The sequence below is a fragment of the Chelon labrosus genome, assembly GCF_963514085.1.
Source record: "Chelon labrosus genome assembly, chromosome: 7".
NCBI lineage: Eukaryota > Metazoa > Chordata > Actinopteri > Mugiliformes > Mugilidae > Chelon > Chelon labrosus.
Window position 1 is genome coordinate 30,782,309 of NC_140343.1, and position 27,139 is coordinate 30,809,447.

The following is a 27,139-nucleotide window of genomic DNA, read 5'->3' on the forward strand; positions in this document are numbered from 1 at the left end:
AAGTTTGAAATGTTTACACGAACGGAGACGGATATACTCGAAGCCATTCGCTCCGTTGTGGATATGCTTCCTGGCATTACAGCACTTTTATTCCAATTTCGCGTCCTTAATTGCAATGGGGGATGGTAGAGTAGCGATTTGTTTACTTGTTGCGTTCTTGAAAGCGGAAGTACGAGGCAGCAGAGCCTGAAGGCTCCGGCGCATACGTCATTACCAAACGTTAGTGATTGGTTAAAGGAACTCCGATGATTTTAAACCTCAAACTGTGCCCTCCCACCAGGAAATAAACGTTTGCCAATGGAGCTAGGCCAGACTCTCTGCGAAGTCAGAGCACAGACTCTCTACGAAGTCAGAGAGTCTGGTATCCAGGCTACAGGACTCCTTGTTAATCTGCTAGGCTACTGTAAATTGTGCGTTTGTTCCGCCTGGGTCACGTCCAGTGGTGGACAGTAACGAAGTAAATTTACTTGAGTAGCCTACTGTACTTAAGTACAGTTTTTGAGTATCTGTACTTTACTTTTGCCACAAAAACTGATTCGTTTCAGTTTAAATGTTTGTTGTGCTTACCACGAACAAATAAATCACGGCCTACAAGAACTCGTCTTCCAACCTGAAAAAGCACGTCGTCGCGGTATGGAGAGTGTGTGTGTGTGTGTGTGTGTGTGTGTGAGAGAGTGTGTGTGAGAGAGAGAGAGAGAGAGAGAGAGAGAGAGACTGGGTGGGGGTGCGCGCGTGCGTTAGAATCGCATCAGTGGATTGTATAATGACAATAAAGCTACTTTCCTTTCCTGTATTTCCTGAGATACTTTTTAAATACTTTTAAGTATTTTTTTAAGCAAATACTTTAGTACTTTACTTAAGTAATATTTTGACTAAGCTACTTTTACTTGTATTGGAGTAATATTTGACAAGGAGTATCTGTACTTTTACTCAAGTAGTGAAGGTGTGTACTCTGTCCACCTCTGGTCACGTCAGCCAGAAGGGTTGTAATATCAGAGGTTTCATTTACATTAACGTTTGAATCTGTGTCCATGTGCGTATGTGCGTGCCGACATTTTATTCAATTTCTCCCCACCTGTGATGCCAGTTTGACCTGCCCACCACTGGGTGGTGCCAGAGCCCGTCTACGGAGAGCCTTCCCACTCTCTATTAAGTCCCATTGTAACGAATTTTGGTTGCAGTTCCACCAGATTTCCACTGGGGGCGATCGCCATGAGTGCAACATGAATGGGACTCTATGGAGCTAAACGGCTAAATGTGTCTCTTTCACCCGATTGTCGTTGAGAAATCTCAGATTTGATTGTAGGTTTTGCAAGTTCAACATGGGTTATAGGTCAAAAGTTGAATGAACGAGAACTTATGTCCTTTCGTTTTCTTACAGGTTGAGTTGTTGTTGCCCATAACATGCTAGCATTGTGCTAATGAACGCTGATTGGTCAGTGAAGGACTGATTACGACCAGATCCCGCTTGACGGCATCGTGGCATCCGAAGCGGGACCAGAAAGTTAAGGGCGGACTTTTTCGCCCAAGTTATTTTTTTTCGGCCCGGTCTTTTAAAACAACAAAACAGAAACTCTTCTAGCACGATTATTTACCCGTGTCAGCTGTGTTGTCCATGCCTCGAGAGAAAAGAAAGTGCAGAGCGCGAAAGCACCAAAGCAGTGACTGAAGGATTGCCGTAAAGCAGTATCTGGTCGTACGATGTGTATGACGTCATTGACATTTTAAAATACTTTTTAAAGCAAAATAAGTGACTCTAAAAAATCTAACACCCAGCAGTGTGTAATTTCTTTGCATCTCCTTTCAAATTCAATATTCAAATTACTGCACAAAAAATTATATCCTGAGAAAAGTGGATTTTGAGGGGTACTGCTCCATAGACCGCCATTCATTCTGCACTCGTCCTGAGAGCGCCCTCATATGGAACCAGAGTGGAACTGCAACAGTTCAGAACCCGGAAGTTCACTGAGAGTGGAACTTCTCCCCATATTAGACGTTCTCTGGTGGTGCTATGGTAAATGAGGTCTGTTTACCATAAATTCCATAAATAAGTGTAAAATTGGTGGTACTGAGTTGGAGTGAGGTTGACTAACAAGGTGAAACTCCAGTCACGAGTCTGTCAAGCTCCTGAAGTTTGTGGATGACACCACCCTCATCGAGCTCATCTCAGGTGGAGATGAGAGCGCCTACAGACTGGAGATTGACCGCTTGGTGACTTGGTGCAGCCGCCACAACCTGGAGCTAAACGCCTCCAAGACAGTGGAGATGATCGTGGACTACAGGAAGAACATAGCCCCACTCCTTCCCATCATCCTGTCTGACTCTACAGTCAACACTGTGGACTCCTTCCGTTTCCTGGGCACCATCATCTCCCAGGACCTCAAATGGGAACTGAACATCAGCGCCCTAATTAAAAAAGCACAGCAGAGGATGTACTTCCTGCGGCAGCTGAAGAAATTCCAGGACTCTGAAGCGTGCAGCTAAGATTGTGGCTGATCCCTCTCACCCTGGACACGGATTATTTAACAGACTCCCCTCTGGCAGACGGCTGCGATCCATCGAGTGTAGGACCACTCGCATGGTGAACAGTTTTTTCCCAATCGCAGTCCGTCTGCTGAACAATGCCAAGCCCCCCCCATGAACACATCAAACTCACTACCTCACTACCACAGTTCTGGTGGGATATAACTGTGTATATATTTTTGTATTTTTGTATTTTTTGTATTTGTGTATATAGTTTCTATATTTATTTTATTTTATTTCATTTTATTTTATGCGTACCAACACCAAGGCAAATTCCTTGTATGTACAAACTTTGCTTGGCAATAAAGTCTTTTCTGATTCTGATTCTGAAACACAGAATTGGGTGATAATGTTTTGCTACATGCTTTTCAACCAGTCAAACCAAAAAAGGGAACATTGAACTTAAATTTTTGTAAATATTGTGTATAGATTTTTGTTCTTTTTTTAGTTCTCTATTTTTTATTGTTGATTTTTAGCTTTTTGTTATATTTATGTATGGTGTTGAATGCCTGTACATTGCTGCTGCAACAGAGAAATTTCCCAGTTTGGGATTAATAAAAAAAACACACACTGAAATTTCGTCCATGACAGCATGGACCCCTTTATGATCGCTTGCGATCATCCAGTTTTGTTTGTTTTTCTGTTTAATCTCATGTTCCACATTCCAGTCCAGCTGGTGGCGGCAATTCACATTTAAACGGGTTTGCCAACCGCCATTTTTTTTTTTTTTTTAAAGAAGAAGAATGAGGAGGAGGAGGAGTCGCTTGCTGCTGTTGGCGCGGTCTCGATAGAGGAGTCGGCCATTTTGAATGTATATCTTTTCAGGGAAATTTGAGACATTGTGTGACATTACCACGACTCATTGATTGCAACCAAAGTCTTCTATGACACATGTTTCTTTGAATTTGCTTTCTAGAGTGCTGAAGTAAAGGAACCGATATGGCGACTGCCAACGTTATCTCGAGTTGTGAAGCAACCCGGTCGGCGGCTTCAACACCTCTTTCCCCAACACGAATATCTCGTTTACAAGAGAAACAGGATTTGCAGCATCTGAACGATAGACTGGCCTCGTATATCGACCGTGTCCGGGCACTGGAATTGGAGAACGACCGACTGATGGTTAAGGTGTCTGAGAAAGAGGAAGTGACAACTAGAGAAGTGAGTCAAATTTAAATACGATAGTTTTGCTGTGCTCGGCGATGTATTATCGCATAGCTTCGGGTCAGATGCTGTAGGCTAGTGTTAAATCTACCTAAACAACACATGGCCGCGTCTAATCAAAGAAGCACAGAAATAAATATAGGCTACCATAAAACTTGTAAATAACTGTTTGCACGACCGTTGGGTTCACGCATCTATTTTATAATTAAAGATATGTTGCATTAGTGTAACATACTTATCCACCGTAATCTAATAGACATGTAATAATCAAAATTCAGACTGAGCGGTTGGGCGTATGCGAGCCGATTTCAACCGTGAATGACTGGGTGATTAATTAATTAATTAATTAATTAATTAACTGTATTTGTGTTGCAAAGTGTGCTGTGTCGGGAGGTTTCTAAGACTCTCAGCTACAAGTTGTCTGGAGGCCCTAGCAGTGTCGCCAGGTCTCGCGAGACAAATAGGCATTCCGGGGAGAGAAAAATAAATAAACTGTGTGCACGGTTTTACAATCCGTGGGGACGGATTTTAAACTGTGGGTACAGATTGTCACTTTACATCGTATGGACAGATTGGTAAACTGTGCGCAATTTTGCAAACTTGCACCCACGGTACACAGTTTATTTATTTTTCTCCCCCCTGAGCTTCAGCAACTTTCTCTTACTCCCAGTCGTTGTTATTTTTATTCCCATGTTTCGCCCACTTTGTCCCGGGCATTTGTTCCTCAAAAACTCTCCTAAAGTCCACCATCATTGGCGCGTATTTTCATTTAAACGTCACTCGCTGACGTTTTCCTAACCAGAAAAAAACAGATTGCCCTGCTCTGCCTCTGATTGGCTAGTACTCGTTGTGGTGGGGAAAAGCATAAGCTCTCTCTCCTGTGTGTATGGGGAAAGGGGAGTAACAGAGGGAACAGGCAAGACAAACGCCTAGGTATAAATAAAATATAGAAAATATTTACTTGACAACTTATTATGGAGCTGGGAACAAGCCCAAATAAGCAATTACACTTTAGAAACAAGCCCAAAAAAAAAAACGCAAGCCGGGACTACTAATATTTGTAAGCAAATTTACAGAAAAACAAGCCCAAAGTCGCTTATAATAAGCGGACCTGGCAATACTGGGCCCTAGAACAAATGTGTACACAAAAAATCTGCCAGATAAGTCACTCATTTTTTACTTTTCGAATAATCTTATTACCACGTGTCTAAAAGCTATCTCTTCTTTTGAACGACCAGCCTTTAAATCCGAAAATTCGAGTTGATTTGAGTTATTTGACAGATTAGACCATGCCTATCATTATCGGCGTTCTTTCCAGCTGATTTTAGGTGGCCGTTCGCGTTCTTGACCGAGCTGATCAGTGTCTCAGAAAAACATGTTTCACCTTCATTCCCGTAGGATTCAAATTACCTGGGGACGTCATGTAATTAACAGAATTGCCCCCCGACAGCCCTATTTGGGATGATTTTGCCCCTCCACAGCGAAAAGGGAAAAGGAGGGAGAACAGCACCAACAAACTTTTTAGATCTGGGCCGTGTATTTTTCCTTCACAGACCAGCAGGTGAGCACACTGCCTTAAAACATCATAAAACAATGTTGTCACTTTTGACTCAGTGTACAGATAGCAGTGCCCATTTCATGTATCTGGCTTTTTGCAAAAACCCATTTCCACAAGTTGATGCAGTAGAACCAAGATCAAAAAACGGCCATATGTGTGCAATATTGACTATGTGTTGATTGTTAGTTTACAGTCCGAATTAGAGTTGCACGGTACCCACGGTACCCCGCGGTGCCAAATCGTAACGGTTCCAACTATACTAGAAATTCTACACGACAGTGCTACCGTGGATTACTATACTACCGATGCCAGTTTCCGCTACATAGCGGCCACCTCTACTCTCCTCCCGGCTTCTCACTGCATGCTACTCCCTTGTAAACAAACCCACATGGCAACTACTGCAACCGAACTACACAGCTGCTGAATGATTGGCTGTTTGCCTGTTACTGGTGATGTCCGGGGATATGATAGGCTGTTTCCGCACGCTGGGTCAGCCCGTCTGTTAGCTGATTGGCTGTTTGTGTGTTTCTGCCAGCAAGAACGAACTCCATGAAGACGGCTCCGCTTTGATAGAAATACGCTTCAAAACAAACAACAAGCTAAAAATTCTGTCTTGCCCAGACGCGCGCACGGCTTACAGTCACAAACACGAGACAGCACACTCACCACGGCAGAAGTACCGGGCCCGAGCGGCGAGTCTGCTGTGGCGGCGTCGTCAGTGGCACCACTAATTTTGCTCAAAAAAACAAACTCCAAAAGTCAACATTATACAACCAAACAACATAATAGTAAGTAATTAATAAGTATTTATAACTTGTACAAATACATTGCAGTTCATAAAAATAATAATAATAAAAAAAGGCCGTATTATCGCGATAATACCTGGAACCGTGATACTTTGTCTGGTATGGTATCGTGGTCATTTTGGTATTGTGACAACTCTAGTCCGAATATGCTTGTGTGCAAAGGCATAGTGATGATGGTGTAGTCAAAGTTAATACGCTGTTAACATGAGCTCTTTTGTCTAGGCATGGTCGCCAGTCTGACGAGTTGAAAATTGAAATGTCGATCTAGCCACCCGGTCAGGACGTGTACATGCATTTTTTTTTCTTTACAAAGTTCATATTTACAAATTATAAGGGAATTATGCATTACACGTACGGACTTATGGCTGAGCGCCATCCTTGTAGCACCTCTTGTTTCTACTAAGGCTAGAATTCTGTAAAGATTCCTGTGAGCCTTTACAGCCGAGCACAGAGCAGCTTACATGCCAGGACCGCTTCATTGTCAATGTGTATCTGATACTTTCTGAAAGGAAATAAATGGCTTAGCTATCATGTATGTTATCTGTGTACAGGGTAGGAGGGTGGTCTGAAGCCATACAGGGACAGGCCTCAAATACGGGTCTTATGTTCAGAGCAAACGATCTATGTCACAAAAGAGTCAAATTTGAAACGGCTCGCTGATTTTCAATTTCACTCTCAGGCCACCTAATATAATGTTAGGGGAAACACTGACCATGTTTACATGGTCTTTAGTATCCCGGTTTTGATCGGGTTTTTGAAGTATCCTGTTTTTGTGTTCGTCCATGTAAACACCATATCCCGATTCAGAAATCGGGATATGCCCATTTCCCGATTTCAAGAAACCCGGTTTTGCTACCTGGAGTACTCAGATAGAAGCCGGGATACTGGAGCATGTATACACCTTATCCCGATCTCTGACGGCTGCCCACTGTCTGCGCAGGCGCGAGTGACGCCAGGCGACGCACTAGATATACAATCAACATGGCGGCAACGAGAACTTCTCACTTTTGGAGCGACGAAGAGACTGAATTTTGCCTTAAAATAATGAAAGAACTCAACATAACTACGTGTTTAGATGGCAGAAAACACAGAAATGCCGACATATTCAAGTCTGTTGAGGAAAAGCTACGTGACGCTGGTTTTCCACCTCGCACTGTTGAACAAGTTAGGTCGCGTTGGAAAACATTGAAAAAGACGTAAAACACGCATGCGCAGATAGGATGCAGCGATCGGAAAACGGGATACTGTTATTTATCATGTATACGGGGATATGAATAACCGGGTTTCTCTGTGTTCCATGTAAACACCATATCCCGGATATGCTCAAAGCCGGGATAAGCCTCAAAACCGGGATACTAAAGACCATGTAAACGCAGTCACTGGTTTATTGTCATTTAATAGAACTGAACATATATGTATGACAACAGATATGTTTAATGTTCTCTCATTAACTAAATAAAAGTGAGCTGCATTTCATAATAAGAAAATAAATAAAATAAAGGGAGGAAATGCTTGAATTTCCCCTTATCTGTTTCACGTCTTGACTCAGCAGTCTCACCCGGTTTTACACATAATAAATCTCAAAACTTCTTATCAATTCAACACTCGTCTGTTTCTCTCCCTGTTTTTGCTACATGTACTGCTGTCTTTCTTTTTCTGTCTGTGTAAGTGTAAGTTGCCGCGAACTCTCTCATCTGTCTGTGAGAGTTGCAGTGTTTACTGCCTGGAATTCACAGACTTGGTTGACTGAGTGTTATCACGTGGGATGGCTTAATTCTTATGCAGTTAGTCTGTGCCTTTCCTCGGCCGCTAAACCGCTACCGGAAGCAGTTAAAATAAATAAATTGCCCCGTCAGCTTTTAAATCATAACCTTCTGTCTACAGGTCTGGGCCAGTATGAGGCGACTTCTGGGCCCAGACCTGGACTGCGGTCCACCTGTTAGTGACCTGTGGTATAGACAGAGGTGGACAGAGTACACACCTTCACTACTTGAGTAAAAGTACAGATACTCCTTGTTAAATATTACTCCAATACAAGTAAAAGTAGCTTAGTCAAAATATTACTTAAGTAAAGTACTAAAGTATTTGCTTAAAAAAATACTTAAGTAAAAGTATTTAAAAAGTATCTCAGGAAATACAGGAAAGTAGCTTTATTGTCATTATACAATCCACTGATGCGATTCTAACGCACGCGCGCGCGCACACCCACCCACCCAGTCTCTCTCTCTGTCTGTCTGTCTCTCTCTCTCTCTCTCTCTCCATACCGCGACGTGCTTTTTCAGGTTGGAAGACGAGTTCTTGTAGGCCGTGATATAATTTGTTCGTGGTAAGCACGACAAACATTTAAACTGAAACGAATCAGTTTTTGTGGTAAAAATCTCAAACATGGGTTTGAGATAAGGCCATGGGTGCTCAGTGGGAGTTTCTCCAGTTTCTTCCTCCATTGTATGGCATGACGTAGTACAGGTATAGCAATACGACTAAGACAAACCATATGCGAATCAGCAGAAACAGTTTATTTTCTCAGAATTTTGGAAAAAAAATAAAAATAAATATATAAAAAAAATAATCAGCTGACGTAAGCTCAAAAGTAGTGAGTAACGAGAGCATCAACAGAAATGTAGTGGAGTAAAAAGTACAATATTTGTCCTTCAAATGTAGTGGAGTGAAAGTAAAAGTATCCCTCAAAAATAATACTCAAGTACAGTACTCAAGTAAATTTACTTCGTTACTGTCCACCACTGGGTATAGAAGTATAATTTCCTGTCTCTACTGAAAAACAGAAAAAAAGGAGGGACACATACAACACTAATAATCACAGTTTGAACCTTGAACTCCTTAACTCCCTCAACCACCCACCCCAACACCCAACCCCCTCCTATACAAGTGACTGGGAAAACGTGCAGTTTTCAGGTTGTGCAAACAAAATCTAGTTAAAACTAACAACTTTAGTTCGTGGCTTCACAAATGACAATTTAATACGATATGAATTTTAAATGATAAGACAATTTGCAGCACTCTCATTTGAAGAGAAAATTAACTTATTTAAGTTATTTATGTCATCTATAATTGTACCTTGCTGCTCTGCTCTCGGGTGTGTTTGATATATTGAATCAAATTCTCTGTTAACCCTAGTATTGGATTTTTCTAACCTTCTCTTTAGGTAAAAGGCATCAAGGCTCTGTATGAGGCAGAGTTAGCTGATGCTCGACGGGTTTTGGATGAAACTGCTAAAGAGAGAGCCAGGCTCCAGATAGACTTCGGCAAGGCTCAGGCTGAGCTGGAAGAAGCAACGCGCAGGTATAATGATAGTTATAACAAGTTATAGTTCAGACAAGTTTCTTTATTTCAGATCAGTGTTGCATAGAGGCAAATTAGCAGTTGGAGTCAGTGTGCATGTAAGTGCAGGTTTAATAGCCAATTGAAGGCAATAACTGTCTTCTCCCTCCCGTGTCCACGTCTAGTGTCAATAAGAAAGAAGATGATCTTGCTGAAGCATTGTCCAGGGCCAGTGGTTTGGAAGACCAGCTGCATAAGAATGAAGCGGCACTTTCTACAGCTCAAAGTCAGAATGCTACTTTGACTTCTGAGCTAGCTAATGTCAAGAGGCTGCTGGCTAAGGTGGGTACTGCAAGGTTTTCTGTTGTGAAAAAGCAGTAAAGAGAAGAACTACAAAGGGTTAAAGAGATATTTGAAGTTAGATTTTTTTCTTGGAAAAGGTTGTTTAAAAGGGTAATGCATTAATGTTGTACATTTTGTGATGGACCACTGCTTTAGTAATATTCCCCCATTCTTATGCCTTCTTTCATAGAGAAACATAAAGAAATTTAAAATTGTAGCACCCTGCTGTATCCTGTCATTTTGTCAAGCATAATTAAATGACAGATTTGTAGCAAACTCAATATAGAAAAGACTATTAAAGTCAGCTGGGGCTGTATTCACAACATCATCAAGGGGAGCCCAGTGGCAATGATGAGAATGACTTAACTTAAAGAGGAACTACTGTTTTTTACAACCTGGACCTTATTTCTGGCATAAAATATGTTTACTCACCCATGTAACTTTGGTGTTATTTGGAGTCGTTTGGACGATATTTACATCCGTGTATATTAGGGCTGGGCGATACGGACCAAAAGTCATATCCCGTTATATTCAGGCTGAATATCGATATATGATATATATCCCAATATGGAGCTTTTTCGGGTTGTGGATGGCTTGCGACTGGGGCTTCTGCAGCGCGCAGTTTCACACACTCTTCGTACTGCAGTTTGTGCCACTGTTTTAGGTGGTGAAAAAGATTTATAGTGCTTCCACCCCTGGCTGTAACTTGTTTATGGCACTATCTACATATAACCATTGCTCGCGTTAACCGAATATTTTCCGTCATTGACCGTTTTTTTAAAACTGTGACGGAAAAATCTGAAAGCCATCTGTCATTTTGACAGATTGCAATTCACACCCCTGACCACTTGGTGGCGAGTGACATTATTAATTGGCTCGTCTCAAATTGCAGTTTGCATTCCAAACATCGCGGAACTTTTATCAGTGCACGATTTCCTGGTACACCGATTATACTGATGCACACGTCAGAGCTCGGCTAACCATAGACATATATACATTATATGTGTATATATGTCTCTGTCTATGCGGCTAACAGCTACCAAAATGGAGGAATCGGATGAAAGCATGGTGCTAGGACTGAAGAGTTTTGTGCAAAATAAAAGTTTGCATACCACCGAAGCACTTCAACCCTACGGTGCCGTCTAAGAGCTGTTAGCGCTAGCAGGAGTCCATACTCGGACCGGGAGTACGGTCCATACTATGGACAAGACGTGTCGGCAGCCCAAACTTTTTTTCCCCTACCATTTAAAGTCAGTACTGTCAATACTGAAAAAGTACTTAAAGTTAATGAAATTTTAATGAAAATTAAATGCATTAATTGCATTATTATCACTTAAAAAAAATTAAAGTGACGGGTAAAAATGGATTATGACGTAATTTTGTTGCTCATCTCATACTTTGAATCTGAACCATCTCCAAATTACTGAGCCACTGCTTTTGCTTTTACTAACCAATATCTCCTCCGCACACTCCGCCACCGTTGTTGCGCCCCTCCTCTGTGCATGAAAGTGGAGGGGCGGGGGCGCGGGGAGTGTGATATAGTCTAATTCCAAATCACATTAAAAAATATATCGATATATTTTTTATATCGATATATCGCCCAGCCCTAGTGTATATCCATATAGTGGGAGTGACTGGGGCACCGCAACGCAGCCTCTAAATAATGCATTATCTGCCGCGAAACTCGTTCTTTTCTATAGTGCTATTCCCCATTGAGTCCAGAGTTACCTGTTATCTATTTGCTAAAGAGGGAGGAGCACACAAGAAGAAACCAGTCCAACAATCAAGGGAGGGGAAACACCAAGGAAAAACTTTACAAAATAAAACAGAAAACACAAGGAAAACTAAATGGGGTCACAGGAAATACGACACACAGAACCATGACAAAAAGCGGAGCTTAATACCATATTGCAGTTTTCCAGACTGCCAAAATAACTTCTGCAGTCACTTCAGCTTTTGATATCCAGCTTGCTCATGAGGACTGTAATTTTGCTAATATTTCTTATAATGTTACATGGTGTATAGGCAGTGGACTGCCATGCTGTTGCTAAACGGCAGTTGGAGGCAGAGACACTCATGCGAGTGGACCTGGAAAACCGCTGTCAGTCACTAAGTGAAGAGCTGGAGTTCAGGAAGAGCATGTTTGAAGAGGTAATGGTGTGTGTGCAGAGGACTGCCACAAGTATATAACTGATCTAGCGATTATTTTTATTATTATAAAATGTCATATTTTCATGACAAGTTACACAAGCCTAAAGAAAACGGTGTATTTAATATACCTTCACGATCACTTGTCAATTTTTTGTTTGTTCTGTTAACTGATCTTATGGTTTGTATTCAGGAAGTGCGTGAGTCTCGGCGTCGTCAGGAGCAAAGAATAGTGGAGGTTGACTTGGGAGTTAGACAGGACTGTGACTTCAAATTGGCACAAGCTTTACAGGTAATTTGGTGGTAGGGGTTGTTGATTAAGAGTAAAGCTACTCAAAGACACTACATAACAACAGTAGCACTATTATTTTGTCTGTATTAAACAATCTCTTGTTTCCAGATTCACATTCCGGTAAGAACTGAGTCAGGATATTGTATAATTGTTGTTAAGTTGTTTTGGCTTTCACCCGGTTGTACAGTTGTATTCTTAGAATAAGCACTGTGAAAATTTAATGTTTGTTAAATTTCACCGTGTTATTCTTAAGGAACAGCCCAGGAGTGTTTCATTTGAGAATATGCATTGAACAGGTTTGTATTATCCCACCAGGACTTAAGGAGGCAACATGTTGAGCAAATCTCTCTTTATAAGGAAGAACTAGAACAAACTTTTCAGGCTAAGGTGAGAGACTACACATTTTTTCCTTTGTCTTTTGGTTCTGCGATACTCACACATAGTCTGTCTTGGTCTCACTCTAGTTGGATAATGCCAAGGTCTCCACAGAGATTAATGACAATGCAATGAGCACAGCCAGGGAAGAGCTACAGGAGTCCTGTATGAGAATAGAGGGCCTTGGATATCAGCTCAGTGTTCTGCAGAAACAGGTACTACCTTATGGATTGTATACACACATCTGGAACTCAAACAGCTATCACACTTTCTCTTTTAGCTTACCATTAGCTTGGTTTATTGGTCAATTCTGTGTATATTTGTATTTGTAGGTGGCTACATCAGAGAATCGTATCAGAGAGCTTGAAGAAATTCTGTCAGCAGAACGAGACAAGCACCGCCATGCCATTGAAGCAAAAGAACAAGAGATGACAGAATTGAGACACACAATGAACTCTCAACTAAGTGAATATCAGGAGCTGCTTGACGTGAAACTAGCCCTAGATATGGAGATCAATGCATATAGGAAACTCCTGGAGGGAGAGGAACACAGGTACACTTGAAAGTCTAGGCTATCTGCCATAGCGGGGTGTCCATAATTTCAATCGGCAACGACCGGTAGATCACGAAGGTAGTGCGGGTAGATTGCGTGCCATTGGAAAAAATAAATGTTTTAGATGTTAGTCTAAAACATTTATCTGTTGCACCTCCAAAACAAACAGCAAGACAAACGTTGATCTTTATTTATTTTTACTTCATATTTGCAAAATGCTCTCAGTTCAGCGGCACACATCCCTAGCCAACTTCACCAACAACTCAAGACTACAGTCTTTCTTAAAGAGACAGCGCTATTTTTCTAAAGGTGCAGTGCGCCAATTTTTCTTGATAAAAATAAAAACGAAGATGGATAGAGCTTTTAACACTGTAGCAACAATTAATGACTTAGGATGTATATATGTGTGTGTGTGTAAGTGTGTGTGTATATACAGTGGGGAAAATAAGTATTTGATACACCGCAGATTTTGCAAGTTTCCCCCCTTATAAAGAATGGAGAGGTCTGTATTTTTCATCATAGGTGCACTTCAACTGTGAGAGACAGAATCTAAAACAAAAATCCAGAAAGTCACATTGTACGATTTTTAAAATAATTTGCATTATATTGCATGAAATAAGTATTTGCCGAGATCAAACGTTTCCTATAGTTCTTGACCAGGTTTGCACACACTGCAGCAGGGATTTTGGCCCACTCCTCCTTACAGATCTCCTCCAGATCTTTCAGGTTTCGAGGCTGTAGCTGGGCAACACAGAGTTTCATCTCCCTCCAAAGATTTTCTATTGGGTTCCAGTCTAGAGACTGGTTAGGCCACTCCAGGACCTTTAAATGCTTCTTACGGAGCCACTCCTTACTTGCCCTGGCTGTGTGTTTTGGGTCATTGTCATGCTGGAAGACCCCGCCACGACCCATCTTCAGCGCTCTTACTGAGGGAAGGAGGTTGTCGCCGAAAATCTCACAATACATGGCCCCATCCATCTTCTCCTCAAAGCGGTGCAGTCGTCCTGTCCCCTTTGCAGAAAAGTACCCCCAAAGCATTATGTTTCTACCCCCATGCTTCACAGTTGGGATGGTGTTCATGGGATTGTACTCATCCTTCTTCTTCCTCCAAACACGGCGAGTGGAGTTTATACCAAAAAGTAAAATATTGGTCTCATCTGACCACATGACCTTCTCCCATGCCTCCTCTGGATCATCCAGATGGTCACTGGCAAACTTCAGACGGGCCTGGACATGTGCTGGCTTGAGCAGGGGGACCTTGCGAAGGCTGCAGGATTTTAATCCAAGACAGCGTAGTGTGTTACTAATGGTAACCATTGAGACTGTGGTCCCAGCTCTCTTCAGGCCATTGACCAGGTCCTCCCCTGTAGTTCTGTGCTGTTCCCTCACCTTTCTCATCATCATTGACACTCCATGAGGCGAGATCTTGCACGGAGCCCCAGTCCAAGGGAGATTGACAGTCCTCTTGAGTCTCTTCCATTTTCTAATAATTGCGCCAACAGTTGTTGCCTTCTCACCGAGCTGCATGCCTCTTGTCGTGAAGCCTATCTCAGCCTTGTGCAGGTCTACAATTTTGTCTCTGGTGTCCTTAGACAGCTCTTTGTTCTTGGCAATGGTGGAGAGGTTGGAGTGTGATTGATTGTGTGTGTGGGTGGGTGTGTGTGTGTGTGTGTGTGGGTGTGTGTGTGTGTGTGTGTGTGTGTGTGTATATACACTACTCACAATAAGTTAGGGATATTGTTATTTACATGAGTGCTTTTCGTATTTGGTCTGAATTTTAATGAAATAAGTAAAAGTTCCCTTTGATATTACTAATAATGAATGAGAAGAAACACCATTTCCATTAGTTTAATATTTAGTACCCCAAAAATTTAGACAATAACAAGGATAGCCCCAAATAACAAAAATTGACAATGTCAGTAGCGGGTGTTTCAAACATTTGCCGCAATGACAGCTTGACAGTGACGTCTCATGCTCCTCACTAGCCTCATGATGTTGTTCTGAGGCAATGTGCTCCACTCTTCCACAAGTGCTACACGCAGTTCTGCCAGGTCACGTGGGGGTGGGGTACGATCATCCAGTCTCTGCTTCAGCTGGTCCCAGACATGCTCTATGGGGTTCAGGTCAGGGGACATTGCTGGCCATACCATATGAGGCACTCCGACTTCCTGAAGTCGAGCTGTGACGATTCTGGCACAATGTGGTGGAGCATTATCATCCATGATGGGGTGTGCTGGCGGAATATGGGGGATGATGATGGGTTCTATGATGTCTCTGAGGTAAGAATGTGCAGTGACTGAGCCATCTACAATAACCAAATCTGTTTTGCGCTGACTGGTGATGCCTGCCCAGACTGTTGCACCTCCTCCACCAAAGCGAACCCTGGGGACCATGTTGACCTCGGTGTATTGCTCACCTCGCCTTCTCCAGCAACGCTGACGACCATCATTTCTGTGCAAGGTGACCCGACACTCATCAGTGAACAGGACGGTAGACCACTGCTGCATTGTCTATCACCCCAATACAATTGCCTCCCTATCCCAAAAATCTCTGAAGTGAAACAAACACCGTATGTATGACATCCACTGAGTCTCTCACAATATCCCTAACTTACTGTCAGTAGTGTATGTGTGTATGTATATATGTATATAAATATATATATGTGTGTGTGTGTGTGTGTGTATGTGTATGTATGTGTGTGTTAGGGCTGCAACTAACGATTATTTTAATAATCGATTAATCTGTCGATTATTTTTTCGATTAATCGATGAATCGGACAAGAAAAAGCATTTAATTTCCAACCCTTTATTCAAAAACAGAGCTGACAGAGCAGAAAGTGCATAAACAGGTTGCTCCTTGAACATCTCTTAGCTGTTAAAGTAATCATTTAAAAAATTATTCATTCAATCATTTTTAAAAAATCGGTAGAGTCTGCAGTTCGCCTAATAAGGATTGTTCAGCATGTTTCAGCTAATCAACGAAATCACTTCATTCAAACTGTAACAGCCAGTGTTTTACATGGAGCAGTACCAGTTTACGCCACACGGCGGCGCCTCCTTTGTTTTCATCGCTTAGTTCAGCAGGTGTCACTCTTGTTGCATCCATCTCTTTTTTTTTTTTGACTTCCTCCATCTCCGTTATGTGGACGCTGGTGAAGGCTACAAGCCACGAACGTTTTATTATCTGTTATTATATTTTGTAATATGCCGTGAGACGCCTTGCTACTTCATGTTGAAGCATACTACTAGCAAACGTGGCTAAGCTTCTCTCCAACTTCACGTTACAAAGCCAGCAATCATTAAACTTACATCTTGCCCATTTACCAAGTTGACGAGGCTCATGTGACAGAATAAGTCTCGAATCCAAAAGGCATAAATCCATATCGCTAACAAACGCTACGCCTGCGCCGTACGACCCTACCATACCCGGAGCAGCAACACATTACAAACCAGGCTGAACACTGGATTCCACTTCCAGGTCTCATTTGTAGTTTAATTTCGGCGTACTGCACCTTGGATGACTTAGGTTGTACTGATTTCTCCGCCTCAGCCATGTTTCAGAACAACGTTAGGGTCTCTCCGATGGTCTTTCCTCCACGTCCGCTCCGCGCTCAACTTTTTTTTTTTTTTTTTATACATCAAACATCTCCGTGGCATAATAATCGTGCGACACAACGAACCGATAATGAAATTCGTTGCCAACTCTTTTAATAATCGAATTTTATCAATTTTATCGATTCGTTGTTGCAGCCCTAGTGTGTGTGTATATGTATATACACTACCAGTCAAAAGTTTTAGAACACCCCACTTTTTCCATTTTTTTACTGAAAATTATTCAGTTTAGTGCACTCTGAAATGAAAGCATAGAACAAATAGGCAATTCGAGTTGAAAAATAAAACATGGAATCAATTTATAGACCAAGTGTATTCTAAACTTTTGACTCATCAAAGTACCCACCTTTGGCAGATATAACAGCTGAACACACCCGTGGCATTCTTTCTACAATAGCAATCAAATATTCTTCAGAAAGTTCTTCCCAAGTCTGTTGCAGAAGTTCCCATAAATGTGTGGTGCTTGTAGGTTGCTTGGCTGTCACTCTTCTGTCCAGTTCATCCCAAACCAGCTCGATGGAGTTTAAGTCTGGAGACTGTGCTGGCCACTCCATGTTTTCAAGCTTACCATCTTGTTCTTTTTTCCTGAGGTAGTTCTGGCATAGCTTGGACTTGTGTTTTGGGTCATTGTCTTGCTGTAGGATGAACCTCTGACCATCTAGGCGCATACCAGAGGGTATTGCATGGCGCTGCAGAATGCTGTGGTAGCTGTTTTGGTTCACGGTGTCTCTCACTCTGTACAAGTCACCGACCCTGGATCCAACAAAACAGCCCCAGACCATCACACTTCCTCCTCCATGTTTGACAGTTGATGTCACACACTGTGGAACCGTACGACTCGACGGCGTACAAAGATCCTGCGTGATGAACCGAAGATTTGAAATTTTGATGCATCAGTCCATAATACCTTCTTCCAGTCTTCAGTAGTCCAATGGCGGTGTTTCATGGCCCAGGCGAGCCTCGTTGTCTTATTCTGACATCTTAGCAATGGCTTTCTTGCTGCAACTCGTCCTGTCAAACCTGCAGCTCGAAGTCTTTTCTTCACAGCTGAAACTGAGACTTGTTTACTACGACCCCTATTAAGCTGTGCTTGAAGCTGTTGTCCTGTGAGCTGCCTATCACGCAAGCTGTTAACTCTCAGAAACTTGTCCTCTGATTCAGTTGTGGCTTTGGGTCTGCCAGACCTCTTCCTGTCAGAATTTCCCCCAGTTTCTGAGTGTTTTTTGATGGTGAAGAAAACTGTACTCACTGACACCTTGACTTTCTTTGCAATTTCCCTGTAGGAAAGACCTACATTTGTAAGTGTTATGATGGTCTGTCTCTCTTCCATTGTTAATTGCCTTTTTTGTAGCAACACACTACTTTCTGCAGTACAATACTGTTCACCTGATGCTCATGAGGGTCTGATACCACAGTGTGTTCCAACACTGCTTTTGTGCAGACAGAGGGGGTTGTAAGTAACCAAGAAAAGTTGGAACACCTGTAGGAATTAGTAGCACCAGCTTTCAAGGCTGATTCAACCTTCATTGCTGCAGAACAGCTTTAAATTATTACCCATTTCTTGTTCCCTGAAAGAGGCCTTTTTGTATAATTCTGGAATGTACATTATTTTTCAGTTTTGGGTAATCAAACCTTTTTTTTTTTTTTTTAACCTCTGGCTGTTCAGTATTTACCTTTGTACCATTTCAAACTATTCATTGGACTTGCACGACTTGAATTGCAATAAATAACTGGCAAAAATAGCGTGTTCTAAAACTTTTGACCGGTAGTGTATGTATGTGTATGTATATATACATACATGTGTATATATCTACGTAGATCACTTTGACTTGGTCATTGTAAAAGTAGCTCGCAAGCCAAAAAAGTGTGGGCACCCCTGTGCTATAGCATACTAAAGGAAAAAAAAAACAAAGGAAACAAGTGAACACTGAAAACAAGTAAACTCAAAAAGCAATGCACTTAAAATCGATTGGGGGTGGGGAAGGAAGGTGCTCAAATCACCTATATCTGAACAACATAGCATCACTTTAACAAATTCCACCACTGAGAGGGTCTTTAAGTTGGAGCTTGTTCCTTAAAAAATAACGTTAGCAGTACTGAGTTTCTATGACTCACAGCAGTAATTGTGTCTTGTTTTTCTAATGGAAGCTGTCGATAAAATGCATGAGCACAGGTGGAATCATTTTGTTTGTTTGCACTCTCATTTAAATATTGTGTGCTGTCAATTTATAATTTGAATGGGAGATTGTGATTGTCCTCTCTGTCAAGGAGCAGTTGAATTCACTGATGACTGATATCCTTTTTTCAGACTTAAGCTGTCCCCAAGCCCATCTTCTCAAGTTGGTGTTTCCAGGATTAAAGGATCTTCCTCATCTTACTCCACTAAGAGGAAGAGAGCAGAGGTGGACACTAGGGATGCATTTGAGATGGGAAGAGGAGAGGGACAATTGCTGGTTTCTGAAGAAGCCACAGCTAGTGGAGCAGTCACCATATCACCAACTGACATGGCTGGACGTGCTGTCATTCTTACCAATGATACTGAGCAGGTTTGTAAGGTTGAACTATTCTGCAGAGATTGACTGCCATTAAGTGATTATTGCATCACACTGTCGAAACTAAAACTGAATATGAGACTTTGAAGTTGGAGTTATCCCACCTATAACAAAATAAAACTGACAAGAAGTACACAAAGCAGTTTATTGAGTTCTGAGGAAAGTTCAGAAAAATGGCACGTGATAGTGAATGGACTGCTGTTACATAGTATGCTGTTATATACTCTCTCTCACACACACACACACAAACACACTCAAAGTGAAACAAAATCTGTTATGTATGCATATTCCTTTTGTTTTGCAGGACCAACCTTTGGGCAACTGGAGACTGAGGAGACAAGTTGACAATGGGGAAGAGATCATCTACAAGTTCTCCCCAAAATTTGTCCTCAAAGCTGGACAATCAGTCACGGTCAGATAAATAAAGTAGAAGATTGTTGAAAAAAAAAACACACAAAAAAAACAAGTTTAGTATTCATTTTACGTATACGTATTTTGTTTATAATTTTGTGTCTATGCAAAAAGTTTCAGTACATACTCATACACACACACATTTTCACACATGCAGTTGTTGATATATGTGCTGCCAACAGTGTACAAAGGAGGTGAAAGTAATGTGAATCCAGAGAGAGAGAAATTCATCGTCAGAATGACATTCAAACAATTTTATATAATTTAATCCATACAATGTATTTGTACACAGATCTGACTTTCTTGACTAAATCTGCATACATGACACTTTAACCCTGAAGCCAAAATGTTTACAGGCATTATCACAGTTTCACAGACTGACAGGCAAAGTAATCTTTTACATTAGTATTTAGGCTTAAACTACCTCTGCCAAAAGTACATGTTAAATCAACATAGACAATTTTTTGATTTTGTCACATTCTAATGTAAAATAAGCAGGATCAAAGCCACTGTATGTATACCTATTTATTTTTTAATTGTAATAATGTGTTTACCTGTACTATATATTCAGGTCTGGTCTGCTGATGGTGGTGTGGCCCACAGTCCACCATCTGACTTGCTGTGGAAAAGCCAAGCTTCTTGGGGTACAGGAAGTGACATAGTTACCTCATTGATCAATGCTGACGACGAGGTAGAGACATCCTTCCATGGCTAACTAGACCTCTTTTGCTTGAGCATGATTTGTCTGTTTTTAGTCACATGGGCTAACTGACTGTCCTGCAGGAGGTGGCCAGGAGAACTGTGACTAAGACTCCAGTTGAGGTCCAAAATGGAGAGGAAGAGGAGGAAGTAGCAGAAACGGTGACTACACTTTTTTATTCTCAGATTTACCTGTATGAAAAGCATAGAAACATTTCCAGTTTCCATTTTATTTTACTATCCTTAGTATTTACTTTTGTTGGACGTGCTAAGTGACACATTCGTATCTGTTGCCTCTCAGGCAAGAACTCCCACTCCAACTTTTGCAGATGAAAAAAATACAGGTTAATTTCTGATTAGAATCAGCATAGGACTTTAGATCATACTCAGCACCGTCAAAACATACTCCAGTTGCACCATACATTTTCCTTGTGAAGCATTGTAAGGCCTTCACTGCAACTGTCTTAAATTTTATTTTCCTCCAGTCTTTGCGGAACATTCTACTTCTTAACCTTTAAGGACTCCTGGTTTGCTTCTGTCTTCAGTCTTCAGTCTTAACATCAGTAAACACTGGTGACCCAGTGCAATTTGAAGCCAAGCATGCTTACACATCACACTCCTATCACCGTGTTTTGCAAATGATGCTATATGCTTCAGATCTTGAGCCATTTCATATCTCCTCCTATTCTTCCATCATTAGTACAGGTTGATCTCATTTTCATCGGAGCAGTACTCATCAAGTGTTTGTATTCTTTAAGCATATGGCACCTTATGTGAAACGCTGTATTTGCTCTTGTGAAGTCTTCTCTTGACTGTTGTCTTGGATCTTCTGAAGTATACCTCACTTAGCTCGAAGCTGTGAAGGAGATTTTCTTTTTCATAAAAAAAAAAAAAAAATCTGAGATCATACACCACTGTTGTCTTCCGTGGACCCTGAGACCTCTTATGTTGCCAATATCACTGGTGTGTTTTTCTCAATAATGTACCAAGCTGTTGATTTTGGCTACTCTCGTTTTTATTTATTTATTTATTTTCAGTTGAATGTCCTTTTATCTAATTTCCCTTTTTACAGCCTGAAGATGGCTTGTTTCAAATGCATGTTACGAATTCACAGCAGACATTTCCAAATGCACATGCCACACTTGTTTAATAGTCAGATCTGAGATATTCTTTTTTTTTTTTTTTTTTTTTTTCCCCATTTCTTCAAGTTGTCAGTCAATAAACTGATTATCTATTCATCACGACACCTATTACTGTGCGGGATATAATAAGCAGTAAGTGAACATTTTGTCCTCAAAGTTGATGTGTTAGAAGTAGATAAAAATGGGCAAGTGTAATGATTTGACCGAGTTTGACAAGGGCCAAACTGTGATGGCTACACAATTGGTTCAAAGCATCTCCAAAACCGCAGCTCTTGTTGGGTGTTCCCATAGTTAAAATTTCTGAAAAAAATGAGAATACATCGCAGTTTGTGTATGGGCCTGCATAGTTGCAAACCTGTCAGGGTACCCATGATGACCCCTGTTCACTGCCAAATGTGCCAACAATGGGTTTATGAGTATCAGAACTGGACCACCGAGCAATGGAAGGAGGTGGCCTGGCATGGTGCATCACTTTTTGTATCCCTTGGGAACATGTGGCATCTAGATTCACTATGGGAAGAAGACAAGCTGGCAGAGGCAACGTGATGCTTTGGGCAATGTACCTAAGCATTGTTGCAGACTGATGGCTGTGGCCTCTATCAACAAGATAGTGAGCACTGTTACAAAGTAAAATAGTTGAGGAATGGTTTGAAGTGTTGACTTGGTCTCCAAATTCCTCAGATCTCAATCCAATCAAGCGTCTGTTGGATGTGCTGGACAAACAAAGTCCCATCCATGGTAAATGGTAATGGTAAATGGCCTTGTTTTTATATAGCGCTTTTCTACTTATTGGTTCCACACTAAAGTTGGCCAGACACGGTTTACAAAACACATGGTAGACTTGCGATGACAAAGGTGAACGTGTCACACCACGCAGATTGAAACTTTGAAGCGTATTTTTTATTTTTTTGTTCGTTGTCTCCATCTTGCTCATTTTGTGTAGCCTGGAAATTGATGTGAGCTTGGACGTGGGCAGTGACGTATTGCACACAAGGCACAAAGGGCGGGAGCGTTTGGGTTGTCAGGTACTACGACACATGAAACATCATTGACTCATTACACTTTAAAATCGGGGGATAGTGGTAGAAATTACAAATCGGGAGCAGGGCAGGAGAAATTGTTAAAAAATCGGGAGACTGTCGCATTAATCTGGAGTGTTGGTAGGTATGGTGCAGTGTTGATTTCTTTTGTCTTCTTGGTGTTGAGGCTGAGGTGGTTATCACCAGGCCGCCAATGCTTGGACCTCCTCCCTGTATGGGTGCCTCGCCATCGTTGTTGATTAGCCCCACAACGGTTGTATTGTCCGCAAATTTGATAAGGGTGTGGTAGGCCATGGGTGGCGACGCAGTACAGCATGTGCAAGACTGGACTCAGAACACAGCCCTGAGGAACGCCAGTATTAAGGTGATGGCGGAGGATGTGCTGGTGGAGGATGTGGAGGTGCCCATCCTGACATGCTGGGGTCTGTTAGTCAGAAGTCCTTGATCCAGAGACAGAGGGAGGTGCCAAGTTGCAGTTTGTGCAGTTTGTTGATCAGTCGGCTGGGGTTGATGGAGTTACGCCGAGCTGAAGTCAACAGCATCCTGATGTATGTTTGGGGGTGGTGTGGGGGGCGATGGAGATGGCGTCGTCGGTGGATCTTTTGGACCTGTAGGCAAACTTGTGTTGGTCAAAGCCGGGTGGGATATGGGCCTTGACATGTTGTAACACCAGTCTCTCCATGCATTTCATGATCACCGGTGTCAGGGCTATGTATTATTTAGGGATCCACCGAAATGAAAATTCTTGGCCAAAACCGAAAATGAAGAGACCATGGCTGAAAAACGAAACACTGAAAGAAATTATAATGATAATTATTAGTACCATTGCATTTATGGCTATGACTGTGTACTAACCTCACTAAAATCAAGGCATTGCAGTTGCATAAATTAATATTAATGTTTCAAAGAATAAATCAATTACAAAGTTATGAAAATATTTATTTAGCACATTCCAACAATGCACAATATAAAATAAAATAATATTCATTAATACACAGGATTAGATGTTACAATCCCTTGTGCCAAAATCTCAGGCAAAACACATTTAAAGGCCCTATCCAACTGAGAAACCCTAATAAACATTATATGCACTGTTTCGTGTTTTTCTGTGACAGACTGTGAAAACAAATTTCCTTATGGGACAATAAAGGTTATCTATCTAAACCTATAGTCATGTGATATGACGCTTAACCTATAAGCTAAATGAACTAAGTAAATGCTGCTGGCTTGTAGGCCCACAGAGCAGAAGAGGATAATTCGACCTCGTGAAATATAAGCTAACCTAACACTGCTGGCTTGTATGGCCCGCTCAGCAGCTAACCATAGCTGCCAAGTAGGGATGCAAGCAATTAGTCCTTGTGGGGGCGCGATTGACGCCAGGCGTACTTGACGCACATGCGAAGCAGGGCTCTGACTACAACAACAGACAAAAGAGAAGCGGTACACTGACAGGATGAAGAAGGCAAAATGGAGTGCAGTATGGAGCCACTTTAAGTTGGTCAATGACGACAACGACGTCAAATGTACAATATGTGGAAGTATTTTAAAGTACAACAACTCCACAACTTCGTTAAATTACCACCTAAATATGTCACGTTCAGCCGTGCTACAAACAGCGAGTGGTTCTCAGCCTAGGAATGTATTTTTTTTTTATGCTGCTGCTATTAATGTTTCCAATGTCGCAGATGAGAAGCGAGAATTTATTTTCATGTTAAGTAGCCTGTGTAATATTTTGATATTTTCTATTCAGAATATGTTTGATATGCTACCAAAATGTTATTCCTTGCCCTCAAGTGAGCCCAGAATAAATCTTTGATTAAGGAATATGATTTGCATTTTTTCTTTATATCATAAGGAAGATAGCATTTTATGTTACATATACAGTAGATAGAACCTATTTAGAGGGAAATTCAGCTTCTCAGAAAAATTGCCGCTTATCAATTAATCGATCATAGATCGATAAGATGAAACAACTATCGATTAATGAATTACTCGATAATTTGCATCCCTACTACCAAGCAATATGAAGACATCAGGAACTTGGCCTAAACAACAGCAGTATGCAGCATGTCATTGGGGTTTTCAAGTGGGCACCTCCCTTCACAGATGTTTTGTTAAGTTAGGCCCACGACACCTCGAGAAGACTTAACAGTGACTTCCAGCGTCCTGGAGTCACCCCCCTCCACGCTGCCACTGCAAAACCCCGTTTTCCTCACCATTCAATGTCTATCAACAACTAATATTCCAATCATTAGCCTAGTCCTTTTATGAACCATGAGCCAAACAAACAAATCTACCATAGTTCGCCCCGTTGATGTGGACTGAACCATGTAACAAACAAACAAATCACTTAACAAACAAACAAATTTACCGTGGTTCGCCCCGTTGATGCGGAATGAACCACGAACCAAACCTACCACATCTAACATGATTTGCAAACACACTAAAGTCACGCAGCCATCCTTACCTTTAGCTAGTTCCCCAGCTAGCATGCTTCCTACGTACCCATAGCCACACACTCATGTGTACATTAAATAATAACGGAGCAGAAGCTTTTGCAGCTGGAAATCTGGAAATTAAGAAAAATTGTTGCACTGAACCTTTAGAAAAATAGCGATGTCCCTTTAAGAAAGACGGTAGTCTTAATTGAAGTTGTGCATGGCTGTGGATGTGTGCCGCTGAACGGGTATGTTGCAATAAGCAGTGGAAAAAAAAAAAAAAGATGAACGTTAGTCTAATCATTTATCTGCTGCACCACCAAAACAAACAGCAAGACAAACATTTAAAACAGTTTTTTTTTCCTCCAATGGCATGCGATCTACCCGCGCTGCCTTCGTTACTTGGATGTATGGATTTCAGGTGATAAATTAAACCCGACATGGAGAAAATCTTTGCAGATGCACCCCTCCTGAAATTTCAGCATTACACGTTTTGCAAATCGCTATCAGTGGGTCTTTATATAATATTTATATAATGCTTATATATTGAAATACGTCCACATGGCAGACATGCCCGTGCTGGCTGCGGTTGTTGCTTGCGTCTCACAACATCCTGTTTTTGGGCCGTGTTGTTTCGGTGATAAAAGTCTAAAGATAAAATTTTCGGTGGCCGAATATTCTGTGCATCCCTAGTATTATTCAGTATTAGTACACAAGAACAATAACAAACATGTTGCATTTTGAATTTTGTTGATCAAAAAGGTCACCAGTATGCTGTTTTTCAACACCATGTAGGATTGTGTAACCATGTGCCACTATTTTAGTTGTGCTGTTGAACAGAATAACTTTCAACAGTCTTCTTTCTATTCTTGTTGAACAAACAGGACAATGTCCAATATTGGTGACTTAATGGTTCATACTTGTAATGGATTGTTTTCGACATCTCTACAAAGTCAGGCATTTTGATCATGTAAATGGGTACACTGTTTTTCCCAATGTGAAATGCCCACACTTCTGCTTTCCACTGGTGCCCTGTCTTGTATTACAGGGGGACACTGAAATATGCAGCAGATAAAGTGTGTTAGGTAGTGTGAGAATCTCGTAGTCAAATACATTGCTCCCATTCCGCTGCATAGGTGCGGCTATAAACGAATTTTACACAACACAGTGGTCTATTCCAAGTCACATTTTTGGAACGTTATCGTTGATTTGGTACTGGAGTATTGTTATGACATCCCTAGTATTGGATAATCATTCAAATAAGTGGAGTTTTACCTGTGTTCGTTGGGGATCAGATGAGTCTAAGACATAATTGCTTATAGTTTTTCTCTCCACACAAAGAAATGGTGATGATTTCTATTAGTTGGCACTGCTTCTTTTTCTAAGTAATTGTGACCTGAAATCTCTTCCACTGCATCTATTGTTTTAATTTTCTTTTTGCTGCTAAATGAACCAAAGTATTTGATAAAGACAAAAATGCCTCCTGATTTTTTTAAAATGACAACCAACCTTTTGTTTCCCCAACAGGGCAAAGTGCCATCCAGAGAGTGTGCCATCATGTGAAGCCGTGCTGTTTAATGGATTTGACTTCCCCATTGTATATATATTTTTTTTCTCTAGAGCCTCTCAGATATGAGCTTCTTCATTGTGTCTTCATTTGATGTTTTTATTGTTCAAGGCTATAAAGGGAGTTTTTGAATAATATACTTTTTCCACATTTCTGGATTTGCTTTAATATGGGCCACTTCCTTAAATGACTAAATAATATCAATGGATAACTCAAAGATGATGGATCCAAACACTGAGACTGTCGTTTTGGAATTTTAATGTCCCCAACCCTACTAATGGTACTGTATATGTCAATGACAGATGCCTTTAAAAGCATAGCAGGAAGACAGTATGTGTGTTCCACATTTCTTAGCAACATCAAGGGCTTTCTGATTGTGATTCCTATCTCCTGCATTAAATTGTGTGGTTGCTCAGATTGATTTTGGCTACTACAAACTGTATTCATGTCTTGCTTTGATCTGCATATAAATGCAAATTATACGAACAAGGAAATTATGCATTCTTGTTAATTTACATATTAGATGTTGGACTTAAGACAACTTCAAATGAAACTGAAAAACTTGGGATATGTTTTCCTTATTAGAAACAACAGTAAAACTAAAAGTAGGCATTGATTTATAAAATGTTGCATAAAACCATA

General features: G+C 41.1%; 1 protein-coding gene across 2 annotated transcripts; it reads left to right on the plus strand.

The window, feature by feature from the left end:
- Window positions 1-3,276: 3,276 nt before the first annotated feature.
- On the plus strand, window positions 3,277-27,139 carry lmnb2 (lamin B2). Of its 2 annotated transcripts, XM_084548726.1 has the most exons (14): window positions 3,277-3,334; window positions 3,440-3,681; window positions 9,212-9,348; window positions 9,513-9,669; window positions 11,695-11,820; window positions 12,011-12,109; window positions 12,425-12,496; window positions 12,574-12,699; window positions 12,817-13,037; window positions 18,957-19,194; window positions 19,505-19,612; window positions 20,183-20,302; window positions 20,395-20,472; window positions 26,458-27,139. In XM_084548726.1, exons 2-14 carry the CDS (start codon window positions 3,463-3,465, stop codon window positions 26,491-26,493), a joined length of 1,737 nt encoding a protein of 578 aa, XP_084404852.1. In that variant the 5' UTR covers window positions 3,277-3,334; window positions 3,440-3,462; the 3' UTR covers window positions 26,494-27,139. The 2 variants fall into 2 exon arrangements, with proteins under 2 accessions (XP_084404852.1, XP_084404851.1); XM_084548725.1 differs by having other exon boundaries at window positions 3,289-3,681.